Here is a 22,754-nt window from a genome sequence, read left to right as displayed (position 1 = left end):
ACAGGAAGAGGTCTGCAGAATCGAGGTCACGTCACAGGGGAGGTAGTTTAGAAAGCCTTGCCTCTGTTCAGGTTGCCACAAAAGGCTGCTCATCCACAATGACTGCGCAGATATTTGCCAGATGCACACTCACCTTCCTCTTGGCATGGGGCCTCTCCATCTGGCAGCGGCCGACTGACTGACTGACTGACCGTGGGCACGGGGCGGTCAGAGGAGGCACAGCTCAGGCTTGACTGGCACTCTGGAGGACAAAAGGAGCGAAGCTCTTTGATAAGACCTCCAAGCAGCAAGGACTTAGATGAGTGAGTCTGTGTGTGTGTGTGTGTGTGTGTGTGTGTGTGTGAGAGAGAGAGAGAGAGAGATGGACAGATGAGGACAAAGTCATTTCAAATTTGATGTTCATGAGTGACAAAGTGCACCCACCTCCGCCTTGTTCTGAGGTCAAATGAGTTCGCGCCCCCACTCACCACTGTGTGTGTTCTTATAAGTGATGCCTATTTGTTTTCCTGTATAAAGTCCACCTACAGTATTTGTTTTCATCTCTGTGCAAACACAATGCAAACAGGCCACTCCGCTCCACAGACAGTCCCGCTGTTCTCCTGTCTGCTTTGGCTCCTTCATTACCGCTGTTTATAATGAGATACATCGACAGATGGAGGGAGGGAGGGAGCGAGGGAGGAGGAGGAGGAGGGGAGCGGGAGTTGAAGGAAGATAAAAGGTGACAATGGAGTTGGGATGGATGGAAAAGGTACCCTGGTCGCTGGTCACAGTCCCCAGAGAGTTAGAGTGAGCGACAGAAACACTGGCACACAACAACACACAGAAACAGAGTTGATAAAAATAGAAAGAAGAACTGAGAGGAAGGACATTGATTAAGCAACAGAGCCTCCATATCCACAGGCCGCAGCCACAGACTGTGCTTGAGCAGCTCTCATAGAAAGACTTAAGCTTTTGGCTCGTCCCTGGCCACACATGAGAAATCCTGTACCGTGACTTACTATACTATAGGATTGCCAGCGTGCGTCTGCGTGTGAGGGAGTTTAACCATGGTTTGTCATGCTTCATCTCCTACACTACTGCCTTTTGTTTTCCCATAATGCTTTGCTACATGTGGCAAGGGCTTACGGTGATGTCTGTGTGGAGTCACTGGGCATTGTGTTTCTCTCCACCCTCCCAGTCAGGCTGCTAAGGTCAAATCCCTACAGGCAGACTCACAGTCAGATATGGCTCATGACTTAAACAACACGCCACCACATTCTATGATGCCCTGCACATAGGGAGGGTATTGAGCTGTTGGCATGGGCCCACTTCATAGATATTAACCCAAGCATGCTGGAGTGAAGGATTCAATCCCAGCTGTTGGCGATCAGATTAAAGCCTGGTGCGTTCTCAATCTCCATGCCTTGTTAATCAATTAGCATTCACTCCACAGGATTCGTTATCAAAGGAGGTAATCAATGGAATTGAGCCGTCTAGCCAGGGCGGGTTGCAATTAACTGGTGATTATGCCCAAATTAAATTTGCCATTGTCAAATTGCCATTGATTTGTGACGATTGTCTAAAAGGGCAGCCATCAGATACAAATGGTTTTATTCCGTTTCCTGAGAATGTAGTAGTTACTATTGTTATTTGGTATTTGGCTTGTTCTAATTGCCAATGGTGTAGACAGGTGTGATGTGTTCTGTGTGGCTAGATGGGGAGCTGAGGGGTACATGCCCTTTCAGTGGTCTAGTGACTCTCATGAGTCCTCTTAAGTAGGGTTTACATTGCGCACCCAAAACGGCAGCTTTGCGCTATGACACACATTATTCCTGATGGCTGGCGCGCAAGAACTGGTCTGCAAGCAAATGCTGGTCTGATTAGGTGTGCTGTAAATCATACAGTAGGTCTTTTGCGATAAGCCCGACGGCAACAAACATTTTTAGGATTTACTTCGACCAAGCAAAGTGAAGCGCACGTCGTGTGCAATGCGAAGTGCCGGCCGGGTGGTTGAGAATAGTATGCTGCAGCTCTGTCTCATTGCAGATCACTGCCGTCTGGAAGTATCTTTTCATTCAGAAAGTCTTGAGACTTGAGACCCTTTGAGAACAGCAGTCGTTGAAGAGTAGGCCTGTCTCACCCTTTATGAACCACGTCTAATACTCGTGTTCCCTCGCCTGCTCCTGTTCCCCTGTCTTGTCTGTTTTCTGGGGAGTCGGAGGTGTTCCGTGAGCTTTTCTTGACGTTAATTCTCCCCACCTCAGTCGGTTGCATTGGCAGCAGCAGCATCAGCAGCAGACCTGGCATAATAAGCCTTCTGACTCTGGTGGCCATAATTCCTCCTCTCAGCTTGGTTCCGTTCCATTGCACAGACGAGGGGATGATGCAGGACTTTACCCCCTGCCTTCACACAGTACAAAATCCCTCCCATCCACACACAGACACACAATACACTACCAAAACAAACCCAGACATGAGCGACACGAGAAAATATTGAAATGGTCATTTTTCCCTGTTGGATTCATTGGATCTATATTTCTTAGTAGGCCGTGGAGAAGAGTATACTGTAGTCTGCGTGTTGTGCAATAGGAGTCATGGTGTCTTCTCTGATTTCAAGCGCTCAATATCTGATGAAAGCTATAGTGAAAGATTTGTGTGAGATTTGGTTTCTGTGTACATCACAGTGGGAGAACAATTCCTCTGCCACACCTTGACGTAATGGTGATAAAATCCTGTTCCAATATGTTGCATGCACGGCCACCGATGTCACTATGACCCAGCTGTATTACCCCGGCTTTCAAAGGTTATTTTTTCATCTGCATATATCAACCAACCCTCCACTCCAACCCCCCAAGCTAAAGCATCCCAGTCTTACAAAGAGAGAATCCAGACAGGTCCATAGGCACTGCCACTCATGTCATTTAGCTTAACCCAGGGCGACAGGATAAATATTGGCATGTTTAAGGACCTCTTTGTCCATTTTGTCTCTTCTTGCAGACGGTCTCCGCAGGGCATACTTGCCTATATCAGTGACCTTGGAGTATTTGTATTTTTTATCTTGGTGTAGCATTTCTGTCTAGAAGGCAAACACGCTGTAGCCTTGAGCTTCTCCATAGAACAAAGCTTCCTGTGATTCTGGGAGACTGTAGATGATAGATGACTTTTGAAGGCTGCATTAACATTGCTTGCCATACAGACACATCGTAATAGATGCACAGATATTTTTTTAAAGTCAAGTCGGACCAACTGACTTATGTAACCAAGGGATTTGCAGACATCAGAAGCAAACAAAAACAAATAACAAAAAACAGTTGAATAATGCAATATGTTTTTTAAATCCCACAATCCCAGAGGCATTATTGAAAAGTGCTGAAATATTACTTTTGTGGTGTCATATTAAATCGAGCTTTTTGCTGTAATATCCTGGTAAGAGTGATTTCCCATCTGAGTTGGTGTAATAATGGAATACTCAGCTGATGGGGACTAGGCCTAAATGGATATCAGGGGGACTGCTGTACAAGCTCTGCCTTAAACCAGCAAAATAGCCTCCTCTGACAGAAATCTGTTGTAAACAGTCTAAAAGGCAGCTATCTCCTGGTCTAGGTGGCCATGTTTCATGCGGTTATTATAGGTGTCTATCATTTGGTCCTCAGCTGAAGGATATAAACAGCAACACAGACAGAGGAGACTGTCTGGACAAATGCCCTAGCTTTGGATGATGGGATACAAATGGAGGTTGTTGACCCAGACAGTGGCTGGACCTTCACTTGGGCTGTTTCTGAAAGTTTCTACAGTACATTCGTCTTACAGTCAAAGCGTGTGCCCTCTGGTCTATGATGTGAGGCATAGATAGCAAAAGATGAGGCAAGCCGTCTGTGGAGTCTTTTATTCCTCTCTCTCTTTGTTTGTCTTAAGCATGGAAGGGCAAACACTGTGGGGATCAAGGCCATTCTCCGAAGAGAGATCAGATTGATGAGAATTTGACACTGGGATTAACCGCCTTCCTTGTCAAAATCTATGCCGTTTACAACCATCATTCACATTCATTGTCTGTGACTGAAGCTGGTGGATTTGTTGAATCTCTTGTGTGTACACACAGAAGGGTTTACGAGCACGGAGGAGAGTAGATTTAACTAATACAGAAGTCTTCAGTGTGTTCAGATTTGTTCACTCCTGAGGCTTTCTGAACACAGCACATGCATGTGTGCAGGGTGATGACTTGGTACTTTTGTTATCCCCTCACCACATACCGCTTCTGCTTCTGCTTGCTTACAGAAAATGCATTGAAAAATGGCATGACTGTGTTGCTGCTTTTCATGCAAAATGCATTAAGAATGAGTATCAGAGTGATTGAGGTTGTGCAGTATGTGGCTGCTTGCTTATTTGCTGAGATCAACATCTCTTTTTTTTTTCCCAGAATGTTGTAGAATAGAGTTGAACTATTTCGCTTTCTTCCTGCTCCAGTTCAAACTGCTAGGTAAGGAAAATCTGTAGTGTGCCCACCACCTTACAGGCGTTCTGTAGCTAAATCCAAACCCCTCAGCAGTTTGGGAAATGAGTTAGAACATAAAACAAAACATAGCAACAGAGGACAAAGGATCCTATGAACAGTGGTAACATTCAGCTGTTGTCACTTTTTTTAGGAAAACCTTTAAGTCCTGCTGTGGAGGGACATCTCTTGGCCTTGGTAAATGTGCTTTGTCTGCTTCCGATTTACTGAGATGGAACTTGCAAAACCCTGCCATCATTGTGATGGTAATATTTTCCAAATGTTGGCTCAGGGTCAAGTCTTATTTAGTACCCTTCAATCTCTTATGGTGCTGCAGCTAGATTACTTTTAGATTTTTCCTGGAAAGGCAAATGACACTCCTGTTCCAATCAGTTGCAAATGCTTCACAGACAACCATTTGTGGGTGACCATAAATAATGTTAGGCTAGTGTGTAGTTCTAAGAAGTGAAATGTTTTCCCATGAAATCTCCCCATGAATATTCACAGCCTTTTAAATTGAAGTCCGTTGTGGAGTTTATGGCTCTGTATTTTAAAGAATTGTTGCTGAGAGAACGCTATGCCATTAAATGTATTGATGAGACTTTTAAAGCATCGCTGAAGAAGACTTGCTCACGGGGTCCCCCTACAGTGGAGAAGCGCAATACTGAATATCCATATTTTGCTACAGTGTATGTACAATGTAATGTACAGTAACTCTGATACAGTATAGGGGGAATGCACTGACAGCAGTCTGTAGACAAATAGATCACCGGATTCCTGTAGCATAATAGCTTTTCCATTTCGATTTTGGGGTGGGTGGGGGCCAGTGTTTCAACCCAGACACTAGGTTGGTAATCGCCTTGTATCTACTTGACAAAGACCTGAGTGGTCGAAATGTTGTAACCTGCCATTAAACTCGGAGCATACAAGGCAGTGTAAGGATAATCTCTCTTTATTAAAAGGGAAAAAAACCTCTTAAGGCCTTTAACCTTGACTAGTGTATGAACATTATTGGATGTGCAAAGGGTCCATTTGTTATGTGACCATTTGTTCTCTTTGCATGGTTGATGTCTGTGTTACAGCTTATTTGGACCATTTTATACTTTCATTTGATGAACTGAGGGACATTGTAAAGCACATGAGGCCCTCAACTCCTCTTGATGATGCTGTCTCCTCCCAAATCATAAAAGATGCCTTTTACACCATCGGCCCAAGTATTGAGGTCATCCTCAACTCCTGCCTCACTGCTGGTATTGTTCCAGCATGTTTTAGCAAATTGCAAATGTGTTTAAAAAACAGGAGAAGTCCTTTTTAAACTCTGCTGCTGACATTTTGGAGTCCTTAAAATCAAGTTTTAACGCACATCACATCACAGTGCCAGGCAGCCCTGTTAAAAGTAATTAATGATCTGCTCCACACCCTAGACTCTGGTGATGATGCTATTTTGATTTAATCAGAGCTCAGTGCTTTAACACCATTGCCCACACCACTCTTTTGTTGCGTCTAGAACAATGAGTTGGTTTAAGAGGGACAGCTCTTCGATGGTTCTCATGAATCATGATTTACTTTACTTCATATATTAGCAATAGATCATTCTCAATGTCTATTGGTCAGTACTCCCCATTCTCCACTTCTAGATAAATAGATAGATAGATAGATACTTTATTGATCCCCAAGGAGAAATTCAAGAAATGTCCTGTGGGGTCCCCCAGGGGCCCATGTTAGGTCCGGCCCTCTTCTTCTTATGCATGATCCCTCTATGCAACGTAATCAGAACACATAACATCTCCTTTCACTTCTATGCAGATGACTCTCAATTATACTTCCCACTCAGATCAAAAAACTCCCTCCAGACCCTCCTTGATTATCTTGAGGAGGTCGAAGTATAGATGGGAAGTAATCTTCTTCAACTTAGTGACGATAAATAGACGTTATTATTTTTTGCCCCCCTAAATCAAAGCCCTTAGTGGCCCCATGCTACAGTACGTTGCAGATCTCATTCACCAGGGGGGAATGCACTGACAGCAGTCTGTAGACAAATAGATCACCGGATTCCTGTAGCATAATAGCTTTTCCATTTCGATTTTGGGGTGGGTGGGGGCCAGTGTTTCAACCCAGACACTAGGTTGGTAATCGCCTTGTATCTACTTGACAAAGACCTGAGTGGTCGAAATGTTGTAACCTGCCATTAAACTCGGAGCATACAAGGCAGTGTAAGGATAATCTCTCTTTATTAAAAGGGAAAAAAACCTCTTAAGGCCTTTAACCTTGACTAGTGTATGAACATTATTGGATGTGCAAAGGGTCCATTTGTTATGTGACCATTTGTTCTCTTTGCATGGTTGATGTCTGTGTTACAGCTTATTTGAATTTCTCCACCACTCAGGTCCCAGCTCCCTTAAATCATGTAGCATGGGTCTCCTGCATGTTCCACACACCAGACTCAGGCAGAGAGGCGATGGTCAGTGTAAACTGCATTTTAAATATGCTTTATAAATAGATTGTACTTCCATACATGCTGTGACCCAAATGGCTGATGACATGATATAAAGTGACATAGGCTCCTTTATTTTTCCCATTAGGGAAATGCAATGGACATTCATGAATCATGATTTACTGTACTCTACAGGGACTCTTGCTCTGCCAGTGGCTTGTTTGACAGGAAGCTGAAAGGTCAAATGAGTGTTTACAGACAAACATCACGTCAGCTGGGGATAAAATACTCTAGACGCCTTCACTCCCGCATAAACAGGAAATCTCCATCCTGGCGTGGCTCCTGTTTGTCTTCTTCCATTCCCTCAGGAGGATGATCGTCGCTCCGGCGTGGAACAAAGTGGAAATGTTGCGGGCCACCAGAGTTTAAGAGCAATAGCTCCATTCATTAATGGTGTAGTCCTCAACCCTGGCTGGAGCTCAACAGTGAGAGGAAAACACCCTTTCTGAAGTACTCCTTAGTGCTCCAGAGGCAACACTAGACCACAATCTCCCCTTGTGTTTGATTTGTGTGGAATAGTGTGTGACAAAGGTCAGAGTCACTTTGTTTCCCAGAGACAGGAGAGTGCGGAGAAGTTTGCTGAATTCAACGAAAAAGTGCAATGGATACTAATCAAAGTACCCCTTCCTTGAAATGCCTCTCACGACAACATTTTATTGCACTACCGAACTATCTGATATCGAACTCAACAATAAGGACCATACGATTAGATGTCAGACTTAGGCGTAAGATATTCGTAATGGATACAAAGTAGTGTCAAACGTATCAGACTGACCCTCTGGAGCTGAGTTTGCATTGCTAATGAGCGGCGAGATGTACGGCACAGGGGTGATGCACTGAGCTGTACATGGAAACGCCACACAAAGCTCAATACAAGCATTGATTGGGCTCTTGATTGTTGGCGTGCTCGTGACGGAAGATGGATGAGTCATGCTGGCAATCAGTGCGAGTGTATGAGGTTCCGTGAGGACATCTACCTCGGTGCCCTCTCCCTGCCACCCCCCCGCAAACACACAAATGCACTCATGTGCCCTCCTGCCATTACATAATGAATTCAGTTAGAAGGATGGCACCAGAGCCTCCTTGCTTCTGATCCTACTCCCTGCTGCTCTAACATCACACAGTGACAGCCTTACATATCCTGCCTAGCGTAATGCACTTGTTTGATGCTGCAGCTTTAGCTAGGTTTATGTTTCTCTGTTTGTCTGCATTGATGATTGCGTGGCAGTGTAAGGTGTTTTGTTCCTTCAGATCTAGGGTTGGGAAAGAGAGTCCAACCATAACACTGCGTAACTATACCTGCTATCATCATCTGCTATCAGACACTGTGCCTTTGAGGTGTTCCTCAGTGAGTTCAGCTCGCTCGTGATTTTGAACATGTAAAAGTCATCTTACCTTTACAGAGGGAACAGTGTCCAAATGCTAAGTTACCTGTTTCATGAGCTTGTGCGGGAAATGATGCTCACACCTAATTGCACGTGTCCTCTCTACTAGCCGAAGGATGACAGCTTGTGTTGCTTCTTTTGATGGTGTATGAATTACAATTAAGGGTTACCAAAGCTGTAGTAGTACATCGTTAGTATGCCTCGAGTGTTTTATTCGTACACAGCTTTAGTGCAGCTCTTTAGACTCAAGTGTGTGTTCTTATTTGGTGGTCATTGCACTGCAAATGTCATGTCAGTTCATACTAAATTACAAATAATCTGCTGTTCCACTTGACTATGACTCATCTCACTCTGAGGAGAATTTTGAGGATATGGTTATTCTGAACAGGGCCCTCAATAGTTGCTTTTGACTAGTAATCAACCAGTAATTAGGTCATATTGGATGGGCTCATTCACATAGGTATAGGCCTCCCTCTCTTACTGCCTTGTGTCTCTTTTAACCTGATGGGTCTTGTGCTGGTTTGTTAGTTGCCGTGTTTGCTGGTTGTGCGTTTGTAGTGGAGTGTCTAGTGAGGGCACATACTGTACTGTACGCCGGCCTGTGAGCGTCAGACAGACTCTCGTCTTCATCTGCTGTCTCTCTCAAGTGCAGGGGTCAGAGCTGGTGCTTCCACACTTTCCCCCCTCACTTCCCTGCCTCCTCCAGTGTCCTCACCAAGGTCTCCAGCCACTTCCCATCATAATCCTTCAATCCCACTCGTCCTCCTCGGGCACCCCTTGTTCCGTTCTCTCTCTTCCCCTGCCTCGTCTGCTACTGCCAGTAAAAGTTTGGGAGTACCCAGAGGGATTGGTGTGAGCGAGTGGTAATGATTGTCCCAGACTGGAGGACCAACCTATTCATTTTTCAAATTTAGCTTCCGACAGAGAAGAGTGTGGACACTCATTTTTATTCGGCTCACTCCTCTCCTCGTCCTGCCTCCTCTATCTTATGATTCTCTTCTTGTTCCGCGCGCTCCTTCACTTTCTCCCCACAGGCTGTACGTGTTGCTCCGCTCATGGAGAAGCCCGTGCCCACACCTCTGTGCACCAGTCAAGCACGATTTGAATGTGTGTGCTGGTGAAATGATTTTCCTGAGCTGATGGTGTTGTGGATAAATAAATGTAAATGTTCCTCCATTTTCCACTGTGTGTGCCTGTCTGCAAATCATGGGTGACTTCCCTTCTCCGAATGAGTGCGTTGCTGTCATGGAGATGACGCAGATGCTTGTGTGTGTGTGTGTGTGTGTGTGTCAGCAGACCTGCGTGACAGTGGCAGGGTAACTGTTGATGGGACTCTGTCTCCACAATGTGCAGGCATGTCTGCCTGTGGTGCAGCACAATGGAGCCTTTGTCGTCATTGAAACGGTCTCCAATGCCCTCCCTTCCATGACCTTGCTTTCGCAAAGCAATAACAGTGACTGAAGAGTGAGCTGAATACATGGCCTCCTACTGACATCTCAGCGGCATTCAGAGTGCTGTGCTACGGAATAGGAAGTCTTTTATTTTTCAGTTCCTGTCGTGTACTTTACCTACAGCCTCAAGGAAACTTGAATGGGAAGTGCAAAGCCTTATATAGACTGCATGCGTGATGGAAGTAAGAGTGTGTGTGTATGTGTGCGTGTGTGTGTGTGTGTGTGTGTGTGTGTGTGTTTGTGTGTGTGTGTGTGTGTGTGTGTGTGTGTGACGAAGATGGATGAGTGAGTGTGTGTGTGTGTGTGTGTGTGTGTGTGTGTGTGTGTGTGACGAACATGGATGAGTGTGTGTCTGTGTGTGTGTGTGTGTGTGTGTGTGTGTGTGTGTGTGTGTGTGTGTGTGTGCGCACACTTAAGAGAACATGCCTGTTTTCCATCATATTTGTGTGAGGGGAATGATTAGGGCGTGGGCTGGGAGTCCCCATAGCCGCCTCAGTGTTTCCCGCCGGAGATCTGCTCTCCTCCACACCTGCTCTCTGCTTAATGGCGTCATAATCAAGCTGAAGTAATGCCAATTAACCTCGCCCAGATGACTGCGCCTTCACACGTCGCCAGTCTCTCTCTCCCCCCTCTCTCCCTCTCTCTCTCTCCATATCTCTCTATCTATCCATCTCCTCTCTTTCTCTCTCTCCATCTCATTCTCTTTCTCTCTCTCTATCCATCTCCTCTCTCTCTTTCTCTCTCCATCTCTCCCCCTCTCTCCCTCCCTCTCTCCTAGACGAGAGAGGAGAGAAGAACGATGGTAATCACCAAGACATCTGTGTACACTTGCTTCCGTGGACTGTTGTTGTGCTGTTGTTTGTTGATGAGAAATTGTGATATCCATGCTGCCCATCTAGATGAACCTAATTTGATTACATGCTTATTGTATTATCTAATGAAGAAAACAAACATTACAAAATCAATGTTCCCCCTCTTTGTGCCACGTAGCATTTGAATGCTTTAGAAAACATATTTTGCATATATCCTCAAATACCTAAAAAGGTTTATGGTGAAGTGCTTTGTCACTGGTATATGTGTACTCTGTGTCATCAGAGCATCTTCCCCATATTTGGTCTTATGGGTAGCTGTTCATATACCAGTCTAGCTTGCATTAGTGTAGGTGAGTTCAGATCATCAAAGCTGTCAGTGTAATGTACAGTACCGTAATTTCCCTACCATTAGCCGCGGCTCGTACATTAATTTTGCTAAATTTCTTCCACTATGAGGTTAATACAGGGGGGCAGTTAATATGGTGTTAATATGGTTTTGTTGCTTTTAACTTGCATAAAACACTGTCGTGCGACTTATACACAATGCGGCTTATATGCGGTGAAATGACTGTAATTATCTTCGGGGTATGGTAACTGGCAGTTGTCCATCCCACCATCCTGCCCGGATGCTTAATCCACCACACCGACTCTCTTCAGCATCTCCTGGAGTGTCCTCTGCAGCTAGTGCTGCACCTCCAGGCCATGGCCATCCAGTACTATTCCACATGTGTCTGTCCTCAGCCCCTCTCTCACAGGGAGGGGCGCATCTGTTCCCGACCTTTCCTAGCGTGTCGTCTGTTCAGTTTGGGTGTCTCAACCCTGCCAAGCGCCATCCATTTTCTCGTTGATTCCCCCCCCCCCTCTGTCTGTCTGTCTGTCTGTTCCTCTTCTCCCTCCTCCCACCCTCTGCTATCTGTCTCTCTTTCTGTCTTTTTCCACGCCATCTCTCCTCTCTTCTGCATCTGTCCGTTTTATCTCCTCGCCCTCCTCTCCTCTCCTCTATCTATTTTCAGTCTGTCCTCTGCCTCCCTCGTCTACGCACACGTCTCTCCCGTTTCACTCCCTTTTAGATCGCACTCAATCATCCATATTTTCCTCCGCTGATTACTTGTTTTTCCGCATATTCTCTCTTCTCTCTCTCTCCTCTCTTGTCCCCCGAGAACAAACTCTCAAGCTCTCCATCTCTCCCTACTCTTCTGTCTAGCTTTCTCTCTCTTCGTATCTCTGTCTCTTTCTCTCTCTCTCTTTCTCTTTCTCTCACCAGATGTTGTGGTCTCTTCTACAACATGGCTAATCTCCCTGACATGTAACCCAGGGCTCTTGGCGACAGAGGATTACTGGCGTAACCAAGAGAAAATCAAATCCTCTTTTTTTTGTTTGCCATTGAGGGGCAGCTATTACGAACATTTAAATGGCCTCATCGAGAAGAGAGAGACCTCGAGCCATTTCAATATATGCGAGATTGACTTAAACCGCGGGTGACATTAAACGCGGTTGGTTCATTTTATTTTTTTCCAATTGAACCGCTTTGGTGGGGCCTCCTCCCATTAGCGGAAGGCTCAGGGGAGTCGTCATGGCGTCGGAAGACAAACAAACTCCCACTTCAGAGACGCGACGGCAGTAGATTAACAGCAGGGAAATAATGACGGGGGCTGGCAGGGTGTTTTATGAACACCTCGTCTCGTCTCTTGCGCGTGCCGCTGTCCCACGTGAGTCGTTTCTCCTCGCCGCTGACGCGACCCCTGTGTACAGTCCCTGATTATGAAGGCACTTAGTCAGCTCTCATTGATGAACGCCAAGATGGTCTCCTTTCCTCAACGGCACAAATTCAATTGATATGAGGCAGTATATACAGCGACTGAGTCATTCTGTCGTTATAAAGAAATTGAATTTTGAGGGCATATCGCTCGGTGATTTTAGGACGTTGACATGTCCAGTCTGGCTGGAGTCTCAAGTCCGGTCCTGTGGAGTGTGACATTCCAGCGGCAGGTAACCCAAGGCAACCGCACACCAAGGGGGTCACAGTAGATGTTATAGTGTCAGTGGAGTGGAAATTAATCATTAGGTGTCCACTGGATCAGGAAGAATTGCAGGAACCCCCTGATGTTACCCTGTGTGTGTGTGTGTGTGTGTGTGTGTGTGAGTCTCATTATCGACTGCTGGGACACCTCTGCACATTGTCGCCTGATGGGGGATATAGATGGGGACATAGAGAGGTGATGGCCTCGCCTGATGAACCAGCCTGTAGTGTGTGTGTGTGTGTGTGTGTGTGAGAGAGAGAGAGAGTGAGTAAACCAGGCAGCCTCTGAGAGGTTGTGTTTGTACGTGTGTATGTGTTTATTTGCATATGCTTAGCTTGTATATTGTGCCGTCACTATGAGCAGAATGGAGCGCTTTTTGTAAGGGTGGTTTATGGGTAAGTAAGGCTGCTGTGTCTTGCCCCAGGATTTCGCTGTAGTACGTATATCCCTTTAGTGGCAGAGGAGGTTGTTCAGAGAGATGTATTGGATTCTTCAGAGATATGGCAGCTAATGCTAAAGGCCATCGAACACACTCAGTAAGTCTCTTTAAAACACATCCCTCAGCAAAGGATTTTAGACGGTGTGTGTCTGTGGGATCAGCCAGAGGTTGAGAAAAGCACCGTGCAAATGAGACCAAATTGACTGTAATTGAAATGAACATCCAGAGTGGTCCGTCGAGCATGACTTCATTCAGCTCCTCTTTGCTCCTACCAGAGTGACCACAATAGAACGGCCGTTTAATCTGGAAGCGAGTAGCGGTGCCAAAAGTTGATCTCCAGCGCGGGAGCTATTTCACGTAATCACTGTCCGTAATTGTCCAAATAGTAGACCGATGCGGGCGCTTAACGGATGCTACCGCTCCTCTGTGATTAACCTTTTGAAAACATTGACGCCTAAAAGCCTTGCCAGTCATGCTCGGAGCGGATTGGCCACGAGCTCTCCTGTCAGTGGGCTGAGTGAAATGTCACTCAGGAGAACGGAAGACTGAGCGCTCTTGTGCCCGTGTTCTAGTGGGCCTATAAATTGTGAGAGGGCTCCCAGATGCCCACACCTGCCCCCCCCCCCAACCCTCCACCCTCCACCCTCCACCCTCCACCCTCCTCATTAAGTGAGCTGAGCCGAGCTGGCTGCGTGGCTGGCTCAGAGCGCAGGGGTCGGTGCAGGGCCGCTGGGAGAGCTTTCCCCGTCATTTCTGACACCGGAATCGACTCCTTGTCACCGACGGATCTGCGCCGAGCCTGTCCCCGAGCCAGCGTGTGCCGCTGCAGGTCAAAGGGTGTTTTTTATCCCCCCCGGTGACGTCATGACAACGGCTGGCTTGGTCTGGGGTTGGATCCGTGCACAGAGTCTGCACACGCCTGCATGCATGCCGTCACACAGTCTCTCTCTCCCTCTCCCTCTCCCTCTCTCTCTCTCTTCCTCTCTCTATCTCTCTCTGTTTGGCTCTCTTCCACTATCTTTTTTCCTTTTTTTTCTCATGTATATATCCAAAACACACAGAGATATAAAATTAAAATCTAGAAATGGAGATGACACACACACACACACACGCATACCCTTCTCTTACCGTTGTACATCTAATTGATGTGTACTGTACACGTCCACCAAGACACAGCCAGAACACAGCCAGCTTTACTCTGTATGAAAGGGTTTCTATGTAAATGTACAGTAATTATATCCAGCCGTGGTGTATTGTCTTGAGACTGTACTCCATGTTGTTGCTGGATTCAGAGGAGTTCTGAGCGAGCTGGGTCAGGGCGAGGATCATCTCATCATGCATGCCAGTGGCCAGATCTGGGCAGCCTGACAGCCTGACAGGGAGGAGGGAACCTAGATCACTGCTGGATATTATATTTATTACATAACAACTGTTTCTCATAATCCCTGGTTCAAGTAATAATAATAATAATAATAATAATAATAGTAATGACCCTGCGAATGACGAGGGATGGCAGCAGGACTGGCAGATTTCATTACCACATTCCTGCCCTGGACCCTAAACCGTTTAATATAATGCTTATGAGGGAGAAAGAATAGCGATGAAAGGAGAAGGGAGATAATGAGAAGTAGGCCGTGTGGAGATGGGAGGTGAGCTAGGCTGGAGGGGCTGGCTAGCTGACTGGGTGGATGACAGTTCTGGTGGGCGGCTGCCTGCGAGTGTGAGAGTGAGTGGGTCTGCTGCCTCACACTGCCAGCTCATCTGTATGTGGTGGGGATGGAGAGACAGCTGGAGGAAAGCTAGGTGGATAGACAGATGGATGGATGGATGGATGGATGGATGGCTAGAGGCCTCATGGGTAAACAGAGGTAGATGGAGTGGGTGGTATGGATGTATGGATGGGTGGGTGGATGGATAGATAGATTTGACAAGTACAAAAAAATGCATCAAAATGAACAGGGGCCGGTTTCCCGATAACGTTCACTCTTAGCGAGCTACGAAGACTCCAAAGGTATAACTTACCAAAGTTGTTTACCTTTCTAGTCGTGGTTCCCGAACTATCACTTAGGAGTCTTCTTACGAAAAGCTCCTTACGTCCGACGTATAAGGCACTGTCCACCATGAAGGTGCTGAATTAGGTGACATCGATTGCTCAGAAATCGATTTTTTATTTCACGCGGAGGCTTGACAGACTTATGAAAGCGTTATTTGCACCAAAACCATTGCTTATAATAGCCTACCGCCCCCACAACATTCACGCAACTTCAACGTGGATGAACTTATTAGCACACAATGATAAAAAACGTAGTCTAGAAATTAAATGATCTACGTAGGTAAGTAGGTTATGTTTTCATCTGGGTTTGTTTGTTGGTGTGTTAGTTTGTTTCCCGCATGGATAAAAAGATTCGAACGCTTCATGTTTGAAAGCAGAGGTCTGCGCTCTCTGAGTGCTTTTCTAGTTAGTTAGTTTGTTTGTTTGTTTGCCCGTTTGTTTGCAAGATAGGCTAACTCTAAAAGTTAAAGATGGATTTCGATTAAATTTCCAGGGAAGATCTGAAATGACCCAAAGAAGAAACTATTTAATTTTGTGAGTGATTCGTATCACCGTCTGGATGCAGGAGGCGTAGGCTACATGTGTTTGCTTGGGGGAGGTTTGTGCTTTTCTAGTTGAAATAGGCTATGTAGCCTTTTTTTTAATCACAGCTGATTGACCAACATCCTCATTCAGTATTGTGAGCCTTTGGTTAACATTAAACATGACAGCAAGCCCGCACATTAGGCCTAAACATTGTAGGACGGTGGGGGGAAGCAAAGAATAAAGCGCTTTTAACTATTTTCAAATGCGTGCACGTTTCATATTTGCATGAAAACATTTCCAGAAACTATTTTCTAAATTAGCATACTTACATAAAATCATTGGCGAACCAAAATAGTGATTTTGTATCATATGAGTTGCATGCGTAACGGAAATTGCTGTAGGGTATAGTGGCGGTGACTAGCGTCGCGAGTCGAAACATTGCTAAGGTGCAGCTAAGAGAGGTCTGAGAGTGCTCCAGACCACTCTTACCAACGAACGACGTGCGAAAGACATTCGTAGCAAAGAAGGTTTCGGGAAATGCGTGAGGTACTTAAGGTAGAGCTTAAGATAGAGGTTACGAACTACGTAGCGTTAAGAAGGCTTCGGGAAACCGGCCCCAGAATGTTTAAAATGCCAAGCACTTCTCCTTCAGTGATGACATTTTGTTTTCCACATGCAGTATCAACATTATAGACTGAGATACACTTGAGTTTTCAAAGCACACAAACATTTTCTGAAACGTTCCTAAAGACGGTTTTCATGAGTTGAGAGAAGGCCTACCGTAATTTCCCAACTATTAGCTGCAGCTTATACATTGATTTTGCTGAATTTCTTCAGATATGAGCTTGATACACAGGGACAGTTAATATGGCATTAGTAGGGTTTTGTTTCTTTAAACTTGTATAAAACACTGTCCTGCGGCTTATACACAATGTGGCTAATACACAGGAAATGACTGTAGTGTTTGTACAGAGCTCTCATAGGGGAGCTACACCAGGCATGTAACTGAAGCGTTCCGTTTGCCACTGTCATGTCTGGTGTAGCTACTTCCATTGATTATAGTGATTATTAACTGCTACAGCATACGCGTTGCGTACGGAGCGCTTCAGTGACGCGTCTGGTGTAGAGCTGAGGACAGTAGAGAACAGTGAGAACAGATGGCCCGCTGCCAGGAGCAGAGAGGAGAGAGGAGGGAGAGGACTGGAGAGGTCGCTGGAGCTGAGGTGGACTGAGGACAGCGCTGGACCTCCACAGGGCCGAGAGGAGAGGAGAGGACGGACGTGCCGCGAGCGCAGTTGGCCGAGAGACCTAATGAGAAGACGGTCCTCCTCCGCGGCCTCTCGGGCCAACAGTAAACACAGGAATGGCTAATTCGTCCTCAGTCACGTATTGATTGAGCGGCGCGCCTTAGGAATGGTAATTTAGTGATTCCATGAGTCACGCTCTTTGTGGCGACAGAGCTATGCAAAGAATGCTGGTTACAGGCTCTGTTTTTACCCCTTGAAGACAGTATGCATATATTTTGTTTTTGTTTCCACAAAAATCAAATATGCACATCTGCTGCCAGCTCAAATCTCACTAGGCTTGGGCTATGGTCGGGACTCGGGACACTGGAAGAGAATGTAATCTGAAACTCATTTGGAAGAAAAGGAATTATGTTTTTGCCCTCGGATGGCTGACACAGTATTGATTGATGTGTAGCGTCAACTGCCAGTGACTGCCAACCAATGCAGGCATCCTGGTGCTCACCTTCTAAGACTGTGAATATTGTTGTCGCAACATCTGTTCATTGTTTTTACCATACAGATAGTTCAGCATCCAGCTTTTGTTTGAAGTTTAAACATGAATGTGAGGATTGACTCCCACAGTCCCATGAGGCTGTCTGCACACACTGTCTCTCCTCCAGCTCCGGCTCCATCTGCTAAGTCTATGATGGCTGCATGTCCGCCCTGTAGGTAGACCTGACAAAGTATGATGTGAAATGTTTTTCCTTCTGTAGATAGTGGCATGAATTCCACACAGCCCCTACAATGCCCTACACACCAGATGAGACTGCCATGTTCAGTGTCTTTCCGTTTTTGATTGTGTTTTATTGGCTGGCCCACAGGGCATCTGTTGTCCAGTGCCTGATGCTATTATTACCCCGGGCAGGTTTGGCAGGTCAGGGGTGCTGATGTATGTCTCCCTATCTGACAGATCAGAGGTGTGTTATCTGCCCTGCGACAGCACGGTCCAGTCTGGTGCAGTGTGTCAGCGAGCACAGCCATCTGCCAGGTCACTGTCTAAAATTAAAATGCAGCCCCCCTGCCGTGTTGGCAAGGCCAGGCTCAGGGGTCTCATTTTGTAGCTGTTTCACGCACGTAATCTTTGGTAAAAGCATTTGTCTGCCTGTTGGAAGGAGATTTTTGGCATCTATCAATGATTAATAAAATGGGAAGTGTGTCTGGGTCTGATGATAGACTTTTACAGCATTATCATTTCTCTGTTTACTCATGCTGTTTTTTGTTGCCCTATATAAGTGTGACATGTCTGATTCACCAAACTGAAATAAACTATTTGAACATTTATGTAATGCCAGTTGCTCATAATATTATAAAAGGGATGATTAATGATTAAGGATACGTTGCACCAGAAATGCTATGCAAGTGTTGCTTCAGAGAAGGAAATGTAAAGAACAGAAAAGCATTTCTGACTTTGTCTATGAGGCTGGTAACATAATCACTGAAGATCACCATCAGTAGAATAGTAAAAATGCTTATGTCGCTTGAAAGCGTTTTTGTTGAAGGAGAGAGCAGGGCTGTATAGTGAGTCTTAAGGGTATAGACCCTCATACTCTGGACGATGTGCCTTGGATGCCAGAGGTGGTGTTGGCCCGTGGATATGGAAGGAAACTTCTCATGAGTCATACAGTATGTGTGGAAAAAACACAAGCAAGGGTAGCCTGCTGAAAACCACCATGTTTGGAGTTGTCACACAGACCCTCCTTCCCATGCTGTACCCTGGGGTGGCATTGAGTTGAGGCTGTGCAGCCGTGGTGGTTCCCAGGCTCAGTGTGGGGCAGGTTGTTGGGTGCAGGTTTGTGAGAGAGCATTAGAAGACAGATGCAGCTCTCTGAGCAGGCCGTGGTGTGCCCATAAGTATAGTGCCTGGTTGGGGAGAGCTGGTATTTTGGTGAGTGAGTAAGTAGGAGTAGGCGGGCAGGCTGACCTGGGATAGCTGCCAGATCTGGTCGCTGTGAAGGAGAAGGCAGATTGTGGTTATAGTAGTTGGCCTGGATAATGCTTTGGTGTTGTGTTTGATTTCATGCTAAAGTGCAGGACTTGTTGACATTTTGGTGTTTGAGTTTTGGGCTTTGGTTCCCTGTATTGCTGTAGGGGTAGTTGCAGGCATTTATCACTGAGGTATGTTCAACTGAATTTGAGCTCAAAACAAGGGAGATCATATACTTGTTTACAGAATTATGATTGGAGAGAATGGAAACATATTGTTGAGTAGTGACCAGGGTTATGTTATTGCAGTGACCATCAAAGCAGTTGCATGTGTTGATTTGTGAACATGACTGTTGCAATCTTTTTCAGTGGTTAGATGGGATGGCCAAGCTTTTCTGGTCAGGTTACAGTAATAAATGGGTTTTCCTTGGATGACTTAAGTGTGCCTGAAACCTTGAACTTCAGTATTAGCAGTGGTTATGTCAAACTGTGGTAAAGGTCAAATAAAATTGTAAAATATTACTTCATCAGTGGTCTGGTACTTAGACTAGATTATGCAAAACAAAATGACATTATTATGTACTGATATTTAAATCCTGTCTTTTGGTGTAGCTAATGATGTGAGTGCAGTCATGTTCTGATTCTGAGGACATTGGGGAGAAAGGGTTACTATACATGTGTGCTTCTGCCCTAATTGGAATGGGGTTAAAAGCACCACTGTGCTAAATGTAATAACTATTGGGTGTTTTTTCACATAGACATTATCATCTATTTTGTTATCAGTAGTGTTCTTCATGAAATGTGCGTTTTGGATGAATTGATTCTATACTAATTTCAAGTTAGTGGGAGTCTAGAGCCCTTCCCATTCAGTGATGTTTTGATCAGATAGATAGAGCTGGAATGGTTTGGATTGGTTCAGATAGAGGAGTTCTTATCTCATGATGAGGAGTTGCAAAACCATCTCCTATCAGACGTGGGTGCTTTTCTTTTGAAAAAGAGAGTTTTTGGTTATCTGCCCTCTCAGAAGATATACATCAGCATTCTACTGGCAATGGCCAACCATAGGGGACCATGGAGGTCTCCAGTTAACATGTTATTTATGGTGGGCTTTGGTCTTAGGGGAGCGGGCTCTGAATGCAATCAATAATTCATGCAGTTCATGTGAAGAGTCTCGGTCTCTCTAAACACAAACACACCCACACACCCACACACACACACACACACACACACACACACACACACACACACACACACACACACACAGAGACACTAACAGGTTCCCCCCTGTGACCCCTCCCTCTCTTTGCAGGTGTGTCGGTAGAGCTGGCTATTGTCAGAAGGCGAGGAGAAGACTCCAGCGAAGATTAAGATGAGGAAGAGTAGGAGTGTGTTGACTGTGTCACCAAACAATGTGAGTTTAACACGAGCGCTGCGAGGCCTCGCTTTAAAAACAGAATATCCTGTGACGGAAAGATGGAGAGATAGAGCGGGGAGAGATGTAGAGAGAGATGTTGAGAGAGAGAGAGAGAGAGAGAGAGAGAGAGAGAGAGAGAGAGAGAGAGAGAGAGAGAGAGAGAGAGAGAGAGAGAGAGAGAGAGAGAGATAGAATGGGGAAAGAGACATCCCAGTAGCTCCAGGGAGCTGAGATCAAACTGAGCAAACTGCTGTCTGGAGAGTGGAGAGGGGAGACTGGGGATGAGATTGGGCATTTTTGAGATGAAGGCCTTCATTGCACACACACACACACACACACACACACACACACACACACACACACATACACACACACACACACACACACACACACACTTTTCTCTCTCTGGGCTTTGCTTACATGGCATTGAAAGATACCACACACATGCACACAGACACCCACACACACACACACACACACAGAGACACACTCTCACAGACACACCTAAACACACCATTATCCTTCATTCACTGCATTCTCTTTTCTGTCTGTCTTCATCTTCACTCTCCCTCTTGTCTGTCAGTGTGTCGGCCATGTTACAGTTTTTGCCTATTGCTTACACACGTTTTGCAGCATTTGGCTCATTATGTCAAAACTCTACACACAGCTATATAACACATAGCACTTGGGGATAAACAACTCACATCTATGCCAAAATGAAACACTGCAATCAAAACATAACACTCCCTTCTAAAAACTAAATTCTTGCAACAAAACTAAACACTCAAGCACCATTTGAATTATCCTACATATCACCAGTAACACACTGATGTGCTTTACATGAAACACTGCTGTCTTTGTATTTTTTTATCTGTATTATCTTTTTTGGTCATTTTCTCAGATCTCGTCTTCTGTAAAACTCAAAAGTTGTAATCAATCAAGAGTTTTTACAAAAAACAAACATTATTACAGAAATAAAGAGAAATAGAAACGTCAAATATAGCAACAAAACGAAAGAAAAAAAACAATTACTGGATCATTTGCGATTGAAAAAAAAAAACATACATATTTGTTTTGTGTGTGTGCGTGTGTGTGTGTGTATATATGTCTGTGAGTGTGTATGTGCATGTGAGTGTGTGTGTGTGTGTGTGTGTGTGTGTGTGTGTGTGTGTGTGTGTGTGTGTGTCTTTGAATGTGTATACAGTATGTGCAAGTTAGTGTGTATGTGGTGGGGGCTGGGGGAATTGATCCCCAATGTCTTCACATGAACTTTCAACCGCCTTGCAGAAAATACTGTAATTCCTCGATTGCATTTAGAAATGGGCTGTAAGGGGGCAGGTATACAACTTTTGATATATCAAATTGATATGGTTGTTGAACCAATCTCAGACCAGAGCAGCCCTGATGTCATCTGAGACACATCTCTGCACTGGTCCTTGTCTTTGTCCTTGTCCTCTTCCTCGTCCGACAGCTCTCTCTCCTTGTCCTCCTATACTTCTTACTCTCATTGGGTGCCTCTCATTTGGTCTTTTATACATCCTCCCTTCCTTCCTCGATCCTCGTCCTCACTGATCTAGATAAAGAATGATGGGGTGACAACAATGGGATAGTCTATCCAGTGCTAGTTATAGATCAGTGGGAACACCCCTCGAGGATCAAGCATCGAGGATCGAGGAGAGATGTTGAGAGGCACCCATAGTTCTCAAAATGGCTTACCTGAGGCCTATTTGTAGTGCTAAGGTTCAGACCGATTGGTGTTATGTTTTCTGTGCACGTGTTTTCAGGTGTATAAGTAAGTGCTTGCAATTGCCAGATGAGTTTAGCATTTTGAACAAAGTGTTTTCCCAATGATACCAGGGGATTTTGTTTTTGCACAAAGTGTTTAATGAAGAAAAAGTGTGTAGTGTTTTGCAAAAAGGGTTTTGTAGAACGAAAATGTGTGTAGTGTTTCGCAAAAACTGTTTTGCCGAAAGAAAATGTGTGTAGTGTTTCGCAAAAAGTGTTTTGCAGAATTGAAAACAATGTGCAAAGCAGAGAATGTGTTTAAGCTATGGTTACACTGTGTGTAAAGTATAATACAAGAACTTTAGGTATTGAGGCTTTGGTGAAAGCATTTGATTTTAGTGTGTAAGCAATGGGCAAAAACTGTATTGTCTCCATGTCAGCTCCACCACCCTCTCCCATTCAGGCACCACTCTTAAACAAACCAAACAATTGAACTGTTGCTCCTTTTTCTGTTGTCTGACTGTGTGTATGAGTGAATGTGTGTGTTTGAGAGAGAGAGAGAGAGAGAGGGAGAGAGGGAGAGAGAGAGAGAGCGCAAGAGAAGAGAGAGATAAAAGAATAGATCCCAATCAGCAGTAGGATTGGGGTACGCCTGCACTGCTGATGGTTTGTGAAATATTGACGTCCTGATGTAATGAAGCACCAAACAAACAGGATGAACAGGATGAGCTGTACTGCATAATACAATACGAGCTGTG

The 22,754-nt window shown here is 45.2% G+C and overlaps 1 protein-coding gene across 2 annotated transcripts in view; it reads left to right on the top strand.

Moving 5' to 3' along the window:
• Positions 1-22,754, top strand: part of pde4ba (phosphodiesterase 4B, cAMP-specific a) — a 164,118-nt gene that overhangs the window by 6,669 nt on the left and 134,695 nt on the right. The window contains exon 2 of one of the 2 annotated variants that reach the window (XM_062556227.1): positions 20,167-20,268. The exons of the other annotated variant lie outside the window; for it this stretch is intronic. Coding sequence (XP_062412211.1) covers positions 20,227-20,268 — 42 coding nt within the window. The 5' untranslated portion in view covers positions 20,167-20,226. The remainder of the gene's footprint in view (positions 1-20,166; positions 20,269-22,754) is intronic. 2 annotated transcript variants of the gene reach the window in all.

Source organism: Sardina pilchardus, chromosome 15 (assembly GCF_963854185.1).
Source record: "Sardina pilchardus chromosome 15, fSarPil1.1, whole genome shotgun sequence".
Classification (NCBI taxonomy): domain Eukaryota; kingdom Metazoa; phylum Chordata; class Actinopteri; order Clupeiformes; family Clupeidae; genus Sardina; species Sardina pilchardus.
Note: the sequence above shows the minus strand (reverse complement) of the source record. Positions and strands in the feature narration are given on the sequence as shown.